Source organism: Megalobrama amblycephala, linkage group LG1, assembly GCF_018812025.1.
Source record: "Megalobrama amblycephala isolate DHTTF-2021 linkage group LG1, ASM1881202v1, whole genome shotgun sequence".
Taxonomy (NCBI): domain Eukaryota; kingdom Metazoa; phylum Chordata; class Actinopteri; order Cypriniformes; family Xenocyprididae; genus Megalobrama; species Megalobrama amblycephala.
The window spans coordinates 51,170,756-51,181,696 of record NC_063044.1 but is presented as its reverse complement, the minus strand read 5'-3'; the positions used below and the strand labels follow the sequence as shown (position 1 = coordinate 51,181,696).

At 40.1% G+C, this 10,941-nt stretch overlaps 1 protein-coding gene across 1 annotated transcript; it reads right to left on the bottom strand.

Moving 5' to 3' along the window:
* Positions 1-1,537: 1,537 nt before the first annotated feature.
* LOC125274113 lies at positions 1,538-9,515 on the bottom strand. Its single transcript, XM_048200234.1, has 3 exons — positions 9,445-9,515; positions 3,845-3,908; positions 1,538-3,587 (listed from the first exon to the last, which is right to left on the bottom strand). Exons 1-3 carry the CDS (start codon positions 9,470-9,472, stop codon positions 2,861-2,863), a joined length of 819 nt encoding a protein of 272 aa, XP_048056191.1. The 5' UTR covers positions 9,473-9,515; the 3' UTR covers positions 1,538-2,860.
* Between the last annotated feature and the right edge of the window lie 1,426 nt (positions 9,516-10,941).

Genomic DNA, 10,941 nt, shown 5'->3' with positions numbered 1-10,941 from the left:
CAAGCTGCGCCAGTCTCCGCCGCCGAGCAAGCTGCGCCAGTCTCCGCCGCCGAGCAAGTATCCCCTGTCTCAGCCGCCGAGCCAGTATCCCCAGTCTCAGCCGCCGAGCCCTCCGCTCCTGCCTCAGCCGCTGCCGAGCCCTCAGCTCCAGCCGCCGCCGAGCCAGCTGCTCATATTATGAACTTTGTTGTTGATACATACTGCCCTAAGACTGTTTTCCCTCCCTGCCTCCCTCTCCCTCCTCCGTCCATTTGTGTCTGCACTGAACCTCCACCTCAAGCCCCCTCACCCAGACCTCCACCTCGGACCTCTGGGCGATTACCTTCACCCCGGCTCCAACCTCCCTCTGCTCCACCGTTGCCCATCAGTCCACCAGTGTCACCAGTCTCCATCCTGCCCCCGTTCACACCTTGGTCCCTCGTCAGCCTGCCCTCACTTCTGGACTGCACTCCTCCGTCTCCGCTCCGTCACTCCGTCCCTCAGCTCCAGTTGGCCTCCTCACTCCCCCCAGTGTTCACTTTGTTGTCTGTCGCCTGTCTCCTACTGCGGCCTTCTGGAGCCCCGGCTGCGCTTCGGTCGGCAGAGCCGCTGGTTCCGCCATCTCCCGCCGGTCCTTCAGCGCCGCCTGGGCACAACGGCATGAAGCCTTCGGTCCCTGACCCGCCATGGCGGCCTGCTGCACCTGACCCGCCATGTCTGCCCGCTGCACCTGACCCGCCATGTCTGCCCGCTGCACCTGACCCGCCATGGCTGCCCGCTGCACCTGACCCGCCATGGCTGCCTTCAGCACCTGACCCGCCATGGGTGCCTTCAGCCCCTGACCCGCCATGGCTGCCTTCAGCCCCTGACCCGCCATGGCTGCCTTCAGCCCCTGACCCGCCATGGTTGCCTCAGCCCCTGACCCGCCATGGCTGCCTTCAGCCCCTGACCCGCCATGGCTGCCTTCAGCCCCTGACCCGCCATGGCTACTGCACCTGACCTGCCATGGCTGCCCACGGTTCCTGACCCGCCATGGCTGCCCACGGTTCCTGATCCGCCATGGCTGCCCACGGCTCCTGACCCGCCATGGCTGCCACGGCTCCTGACCGCCATGGCTGCCCACGGCTCCTGACCCGCCATGGTGTTTGAGCCTGCCCTGGAGACCTCCACTCCAGTCTACTCTCCCCTTGCTCCGGTTGAGGTCTCCAGGGCACCCCCCCCTCCCGGTTGTTACATCTACGGCGCGAGGACGCGCCTACCGGGAGGGGGAGGTACTGTTACGGATCCCTTGTTTCCCTGGACTCCATATCCAAGATCCTCCTGTTCTCCTCACCTGCACTCACTTCCCTTGTCAGTTCCTCATCATCACGGATCACCTGCACCTGGACTCTATTGTCAGCACTCCTATATATTGCACTCACTCCCTGCACTCCTTGTCCGTTCTCTGTTGTGTTAACGTGTATGTTTGGTGTTCCTGCCTTGGTTTATTCTAGTAAAAGTATATGTATTGTGGAAATCCGTATCTGCCTCGTCTCTCTACACCAGTACCGTAACACATATATTTGTACATTTTAATACATCTATTTGGGAACATGTTTGTATAAGTAAAGGTATTTTTTTTTTCACAGTACATACACAAAATAACAATGACAACAACAAAAATAAAGCAAAATCAAATTTCAAATAAAAAATTAACGTGATCTCACGAGAATAAGTGTGTATTTTTACCACACGTGCTTTTATTTACATTTTCATACATTCTAAAATGTACAATATTGACGTATTGACAGCACTAAAACATAAAAATAATCCCTTTATCTGGAGATCTCCATTCTCAGCAGCAACCGTAAACCTCAAATCCCACACTGCTTATGACAAATTCAAATTCAAAAACTGCGCCCTCAAGAAGTGTTAAGACATGGTTTATGGCAGTGATACCAAACACTTATTGGCTCTCGCCTGCTTCATCATGGATTGCAATATGACGTGTTACAGTTGATATACATTAGAAATTTGGAAATGCGTGCCTTAAGGGTGAAGCCGGTGTTACGGTTTACCTGGTTACTGTGCTAAGTTGTGACCTTAAAGTCAGTGCAATACATCCATTACTATTAAACAGGCATTACATGCTGATATTAACAAATAAGGGATTTCATTGCTTGTAATGGTAAAAGTTTGTTAAACAAAATCACCAGTTAAGTCAAACTTGTAACAGGACTCAAGCTGCATCAAAAACAAGCAGTCAACTTAACAACAAATCGTCTTATCAGACTTTTGAATGATTTGTACATCATCACACATTGTGTTGATATATTTCATAGCTCATTGCGATCAAAAGCTTTAATGTTAAGCTGACTGCTTCTTTTTGACGCAGTTTGAGTTTGACTTCACTGGGTACACAAATTTTAGCCATTACAAGTAATGAAGTCCCTTATTTTCTAATCTCTACAATAATACCAGCAGCATGTAGTGCAAATATTTAATTGTAATGGGTGTATTGCACAAGCGTCACACGGTAACCAATTAAACCGTAACACTGGATTAACATTCTATAAAGCGATAAAAGGGAAATTATACAGATATCTTTGTGATATAAAGATTTGTAAATATTTTGTAGCTGTAAAAACCTAATAATGCTATGTTTAAATGTTACGTCCATATTGTACATTTCATCATGTACTCAAACTTACAAAAAGTATGTTTTGTTTCTTTGGAAGTTACGTATTAATACCTACGTATTAGCAATGAGACCATTTTATTTAGAAATGTTTATATATAATGCTAATATTAATCATTTTAGTACAAGTCATTCAATCCAATAAGATGTTGGTCACTAGAAAGGCTGAAGTGTTTGGTCAGCTGTCTCAGCCGTTTCATTTTGTCAGGTTAACATGATTCCATCTATTCTGTCTTTTATATTTTTAATTTTATACATGATCTCCTGTAACTGGTTAATTTTGTTCCACATGTCACTGAACTCCTTGGGATCATTGCTGTTTAGGATTTTTTCAAGCACAGATTTGACCTGAGCGACTATTTCTGTAAGTGTTCCAGTCAAATGCACAGTTTCAGAAATCTGCACAGCCAATCCACCATGTTCATATATCTGTATGAAATGGAATAATTCATAGGCAGAGGCAAAATATTTATCTAAGTAACTGACCTCAAGCCTTGGGTCTTTAATGTCTGTCAATATTTCCTCAATAGGCTGATTAATGTCTTTCAACTTGCCAGTCATAAGCAAGATTTTATTCTGAAATTCATTCAGCTCAGCTTCAATTTCTTCTCTAAATTTTGTCAGTAAGTTTGATTTCTTTGAGTTCCAGACTCTACTGCCAATCGCACCACCTGTGACCACTGCTGCTCCTGCTCCACCGAGAACAGCGGAAGCTCCCAAAGTAAAAGGAGCTAAAGCCATTCCCACACCCATCATGACCCCTCCAGCTATTTTGGAGTTTTTTCCATGATTAGAGCCTGTAGCAGCACATCTGAAATTTTCTTCAAATGTTTTCAGGACATTACGCAGTGTCGACATGCACTGCTGGATTTGAGGGTAATTACTCTCAAAGCATTCAATAAATTCCTTTTTGGGATATTTAAAAGAATATCTAGAAAAAAAAAAATATTTTATTAGAATTACAGTATTATTATAGTATTATTATATACTGTACAATTTGCCCATAGTAACTAGCTGATACAAAACCAAGATTCTTTAAGTTTTAATCATTTATGCTACATAAATGTGTAGTCAACTTCAAATATAATTTTTTTATTAATACTGCTTCATAATACAATAATACATTTAAAAAAAAAAACTCAATTATTCTCTGAATCAAGTGAGTAATGCATAAGAACGTTCTCTTACGCCATTCTAGGAGGTTGCTCCATGCTCTTGCACCGGCAGGGTTGATCAGGTGGTTCAATTTTTCCTATGATTAATAAAACACACGTTAAAACATTTTTATGAGAGATCAGATTATCCCATATTATAGATATAAACAAAACAGAATTCCAAGGTTTTTATTCAAACCCCTTTCTCATTTCACTTTTCCCTCAAAATTGTTTACTTCAAAAGGTTGTGATTTTGACAAAGTCTAAAGCAATCTGTTCAAACGAAATAAAAAGTGAACATTTTGTCAAATCTTTTATTCGGTTATTGACAAAATTCAAATGTATCAAGAAATTAAATCGGATGCATAAAAGAAACACTGACATTGTTGCTGCTTTTATTTCAGCCCAGTGCTTTCCTGTATACATTTAATTTCAATGCTTCTACCTCAACATATCCACTTATAAGCAATGCAATCAAGAATATTCACATTTAGATTCGTTGCAGGAAGACACATTTGCTCTGAATTTACTTGATTTCTGTAGAATTCATATGGATGATAATTTCACATTTCTTCCCAGCAGGATTCATTAATCAGAAGTGAAACTATTCTATACAATTATCACTATTGACAATAAATCCAGTTCAAAGTCCCACACTGATACAAAGGTGATTTTGTTTACCCTTCCACTGCAATATATATATATATATTAGGCTACAATGAGAAATGATACAAGACCTACAAATGTGTTCTATTATATTGTGTGTATATATATATATATATATATATATATATATATATATATATATATATATATATATATATATATATATATATATATATATATATATATTTGTTATGTATTGTTTCTTATTGCATAAGAATACAATTACCCTGCCTCATTGTTGGACATATTTGGAAAAGCCCTATATAGGCAATTATGTAACTAGTACATGCAGTATTACATAAAGTATTCAGACCCCCTTAAATTTTTCACTCTTTGTTATATTGCAGCCATTTACGTTATTTTTTTTTTCCTCATTAATGTACACACAGCACCCCATATTGTCAGAAAAACACAGAATTGTTGACATTTTTGCAGATTTATTAAATAAGAAAAACTGAAATATCACATGGTCCTAAGTATTCAGACCCTTTGCTCAGTATTTAGTAGAAGCATCCTTTTGATCTAATACAGCCATGAGTCTTTTTGGGAAAGATGCAACAAGTTTTTCACTCCTGGATTTGGGGATCCTCTGCCATTCCTCCTTGCAGATCCTCTCCAGTTCTGACAGGTTGGATGGTAAACATTGGTGGACAGCCATTTTTAGGTCTCTCCAGAGATGCTCAATTGGGTTTAAGTCAGGGCTCTGGCTGGGCCATTCAAGAACAGTCACGGAGTTGTTGTGAAGCCACTCCTTTGTTATTTTAGCTGTGTGCTTAGGGTCATTGTCTTGTTGGAAGGTAAACCTTCGGCCCAGTCTGAGGTCCTGAGCACTCTGGAGAAGGTTTTCGTCCAGGATATCCCTGTACTTGGCCGCATTCATCTTTCCCTCGATTGTAACCAGTCGTCCTGTCCGTCAGCTGAAAAACACCCCCACAGCATGATGCTGCCACCACCATGCTTCACTGTTGGGACTGTATTGGACAGGTGATGAGCAGTGCCTGGTTTTCTCCACACATACCGCTTAGAATTAAGGCCAAAAAGTTCTATCTTGGTCTCATCAGACCAGAGAATCTTATTTCTCACCATCTTGGCAAACTCCATGCGGGCTTTCATGTGTCTTGCACTGAGGAGAGGCTTCCGTCAGGCCACTCTGCCATAAAGCCCCGACTGGTGGAGGGCTGCAGTGATGGTTGACTTTCTACAACTTTCTCCCATCTCCTGACTGCATCTCTGGAGCTCAGCCACAGTGATCTTTGGGTTCTTCTTTACCTCTCTCACCAAGGCTCTTCTCCCCCGATAGCTCAGTTTGGCTGGTCGGCCACCTCTGTAACTGAAGTTGGCAAATCGTTTTGGCATGTTGGGTCAGGACTTACCTCCTGATCAAACTCCCATCGCTTTACTTTCTACATCTCTTCTATCCTCACTAACAACGCCTGCCTCCACCGTGATAATCGGTGATTCCATCGTCCAAGGTCTCTCACTCTCTTCTTACGGAGCTAAAGCAGCAGTCCATTTTTTTCGTGGAGCTAAGGTACTGGACATAAACACACAACTTTCTGATGTGCTTGGAAAACACGCAAATGCAAACACTGTTATAGCGTATGTTGGTAGCAACGATACCTCATGCCGTGAATCTGAGACTTTAAAGGAACATTTTAAATCTCTGCTGATTTCTCTCACTAACACAGGGAAAAATATTGCTATCTCAGGTCCACTGCCTACTTACAACAAGGGTATTGAAAAATTCAGTCATCTGCTTTCCCTTAACACATGGTTAAAATCTACATGTAACAAATTCAAGGACATCTTTATAGATAATTTTGATCTGTTTTGGGGCACGTCCAGCACTTTTTAAGAGAGATGGCCTGCACCCAAATCACAGGGGCGCCCAGATGTCTTGCGCACCATATTGAACAACATATTTTATCATGACTACCTTCCGAATGTACTACCGTTGAATTCATAAAACCTATTGTTTCAGTTCGTCATTATATTGCTAAGAATAACACAGTGGGAATAAATATGCATAATTTATTGAAAGTTCCCACGTCTAGCTCAACACCTATGGTAATGAAATCAACTGAAATGAACATGCCTCTCTTTAATGTAAGAGCATTAACAAATCATTTTGTATTAATGATCTTATCAGTGATTTTAACTTGGACTGTGTTTTTCTTACTGAGACCTGGCTGGGTCTATACATTTTCAACTAGAATAGGGAAAAAGGGTGGTGGCACAGCAGCAATTTACAGAGAAACCCTCAAGGGAAGGGACATTGACCTTGGTACATTTAATACCTTTGAATATAATGCTATTTTTTTTTTTTAATTCTCAACCTCGTCTACTTGCAGTGACATTATTACAGATCACCAAAATTACTCATCCCCCCTTCATAAAGGATTTCTCTGACATGCTGTCTGTCATTCATATGAGTTATGACAACTGTGTTTTAACTGGGGATTTTAACATACATGTTGACAATTCATCAGAGATTAGAGCTAAAGAATTTAAACGTAAATGTAAACGTACCCATCCATAAACGTGGTCACCCTGACAGCACCATAGTGTCGGCCCAGATCCGGTCCACATCTGGTCCGTATGTAATCCACATGTACCAGGTGTGGGCCGGATCTGGGCCACACTATGTTGCTGTCTGGGCACACATTAGATTTAGTTGTAACACATAGATTAAATATCAATATAACATCTTTTCTTGCATTATCTGATCAATTTTGTGACTTTTTTAAGAGTATTGATCATCTTGTAATAAATGCAACTGAACGCATTGTTAAAAAACGTTATAAGTGGCTGAAAATTTCACAATGCATTATAAGAGTTATGAAAGGAACATTTTACCATCATCCTGTGAAGATTTAGTTATTGAGTTTAATAATAGAATGAGAACAGCTCTTGATACTGTTGCTCCACTTAAAACTAAAAAGTTAACAACAAAAAAAGAAAATTCCTTGGAAGACAAATCAGACTATGAAACTTAAAGGTCCCGTTTTTCGTGTTTTTTTGAAGCTTTGATTGTGTTTATAGTGTGCAATATAACATGTGTTCATGTTTCGCGTGTAAAAAAACACAGTATTTTTCACATAATTTACTTATCTGTATACCGCTGTTTCCACTGTCATAAAAACGGGCTGATGACTTCCTTGTTCTATGAAGTCCCTCCTTCAGAAATACGTAACGAGTTCTGATTGTGCCAGCGGTTCCTGTGTTGTGATTCGACAGCAGCTTAGCGCATCTTGCCCGGAAAGGTCACGCCTCTTACCATAACGTGGAGATGCACGCGCTCAGTGTTATTGTAAACATGTCTTTAATTTTACCCTATCAATCTGAGCCAGAATCAGACCCGGTGATTGGACTGCGGGATGAAAATAACAGCGTTTCGACGACATGGCGACAAACACACTCTACAAACGCAACTCTTGTGTATTCCTGTGGGCGGAGGTTAGTCAAAAAACTGTTTTAGTGACGTCATTAAAGAAGGAAGTAGAGGGATGTAGTCCAAACTGGCCGTTCGATGTAGGCGACTTCTGTTAAATAAAATATCTCGCTTGGCATTGAACTTTGAGTTTTAAAATTTTACAGATTTTATTTATACTCTAACAACAACATTACACACTAACTAAAGTTTGAAACATGGGATCAAGAAGAACAGGACCTTTAAAAGAGACTGTAGAAGTGCCGAACAAAGATGGCGTAAAACTAAACTAGAAGTTCACTCAAATTCATAGAATGCGCCAAGCTTATTTCGCAAACCTTATAAATGCAAACATTAATAACCCCTGATTATTATTTAATACAATAGATTCACTAATAAATCATAAAATTGATAGCTCTGAGTTACCAAACGGGAAATGTGAAGAGTTTGCTGACTACTTCAGAGATAAAGTTATAAATATTAGATCAGGAATCTGTTCAATACGTGATAGTAGGTCAATTATGTTCCCTTCATTATCAAGTGTAGAGAATACTATCAAAATGGAAAGTTTTACTTTGGTTGATGTTGAGACACTAAGAAAGGTTGTAACAGAACTGAGACCCTCTACTTGTTCCTTTGATCCTATTCCTACCTCTCTTTTTAAAAGTATCTTTGATTCTATATCTATTGATATCCTTGAGATGGTTAATCACTTCCTGCAGCTTGGCATTTTCCCTTCTGACCTTAAATCTGCCCTAGTAAAACCTGTATACAAAAAAGGGAGCTCAGATATTTTAACTCCTAGTAATTATAGACCGATCGCAAACCTTAGATTTTTAAGTAAAATATTAGAGAAAATAGTGCATTCTTAAATGCCAATTCGAAACTAGAGATGTTTCAGTCTGGTTTTAGAAAATATCATAGTACAGAGACTGCTCTTATTAAAGTAGTAAATGATATAAACATAAACCTTGACACAAACTGGCCTTCAGTTCTGGTGCTTCTTGACTTGAGTGCTGCATTTGATACAATAGATCATAAGAATCTTTTAAATAGATTCAGTGACTATGTTGATCTATCTGGAACAGTTTTAAATTGGTTTTTACCACTTGGGGTTCCTCAGGGATCAGTTTTAGGACCACTACTTTTTAAACTATATATGTTACTTCTCGGTCACCTCATCAGGAGGCATGGTATTTCTTTTCATAGTTATGCAGATAACACACAGTTGTATGTAGCTGTGTCTCCTGAAGATTCTGTGCAAACTGATTCACTAGCAAATTGCATTAAAGACATAAATGACTGGATGTCACAAAACTTCTTACAACTCAACCAAAAATAGGCTACAAGCTTCAAATAATGCGGGGATTGTATGAATTTGTTGTGGCTAGCCTATATTTCAAAGGGTTTGTGTTCGAACGAAAAAAAAAATTAAATGCATTTTTCTTCCCATTTCATATTTTTCCCATCACGCATTATTAGCTCTGTAATTTTGCATTAATTACCCCGATCACAAAATCCTGGAGGGAGTCTCTTACCAGAAGGTGATTCAGGCCCCGTCGCCATCTTAGGGTATTGTATCTGACTGCAGATCACAGCACAGGAAAATGCTTTCTAAAACAATAATAAATACATTCAAAACATAAAAAAATGTCTATATGTTTGTTTACGATCTCAATATAATTTTAAATTAGTTATATTACCAAATAAATCAACACATCTGCACAAAACTCGTTGCAGGAAATGTAACCAGGAGTCGAGCTGCTGTTCAGTTCGTTTAGATATTCTTTCACTTTCGTTTCTACGTCAGTCTCCCACCCCTGCTCGCTGCTGCGCGTGCGGGAAGGTTAATAATGCTGTTATTACTGGAGAAGAAGGATATGGCTCCACAACATTGCTTATGACTGAATTATCTATAATTTTCATAATTGTGATTTAGATGCTGATAGGCTATACACCCGTCTAGTTTTATCATTGTCGAATAAATGTTTTTTATTCGACAATAAAACACATTTATTCGACATTCGCGACCTGATGAACACCTTATTAACCTATATTCAAAATCTTCATACATTTCTCTTCTGTCTTATTTGTGTCCATGTATTTTTGTGTTCAAACCACATTCAAAGAAATCTCATCACTTTAACTTGTTCTAATTCCTTATTATATGATTTTAGATGTATGTCTTTACTTATCTTTTTATTTGTATATATTCAGTAGGGCTCATGGCCATATCTACCATTGAGGACACCGAGGTCATGTCCTCGGTATTTTTTCCCTAAATTTCAAATTAGTCAAAGCTGAAATCCAGCAGTGATGATCAATGCCAAACACAGAACCCGGTCCGTGTCCGAATCCATATGTCGTCTGTATTTTCCATGGGCGTCGGAACCATTGTATGTGGGTGGGACAAGACCCACCCACTTTTTAAGACCAATGATATTGGACCCACTCACTTTTACCGTCTCTAATCCCCCCCAGGTGTTGCTACTCCACAAACCACCAACAGAGCATAAAAAATACCAAAAATAAAAATATTTTTTAAAACATCACCAAGTAAAACGCTGCGTTTATAAAGAAATGTCTCTTTACGACCACAACAAACGGGACAATTTCAGACGCGCATTCCACCTTCGGCTCAGCGCCAGGCGCAAGTCAAACGAGCGCGGAAAATGTAGCTTCATTTGAACAACAGTGAACTGTGGTCAGATGAGATGTTGTCAGGCTATGTCAGTAACACTCCAATCAGCTGTTAGGCTATAGCCTACTGTGCTCGAAGCGTGAACTCAAGAATTGCTCGCGCAAATGCGCGGCGCGTGCTGCACATTACTGCATTATAGTTTAACTAAAGCGCTAAAGAAACTACGGGCATGCACCATCATTATTCTGAGGTAAATGAAGTCATGGAATTACCAAACATGCGATTAAGCTGCCTCAAAACTGTGCATGCATGTATGTATTTGTTGACATGGTTTTAAAGCTATTGTTATCCAATTTGTTGGCCTTAAAACGTCTTAAAATGCATATATGTACAT

Coding starts and splice junctions, on each gene's coding strand:
- LOC125274113 (XM_048200234.1), bottom strand. CDS start 9,472: ATGGCGACGGGGCCTGAATCACCTTCTG. Junction 3,909..9,444: donor GGGGCCTGAATCACCTTCTG/GTAAGAGACTCC, acceptor TATTAATCATAG/GAAAAATTGAACCACCTGAT. Junction 3,588..3,844: donor GAGCAACCTCCTAGAATGGC/GTAAGAGAACGT, acceptor TTTTTTTTCTAG/ATATTCTTTTAAATATCCCA.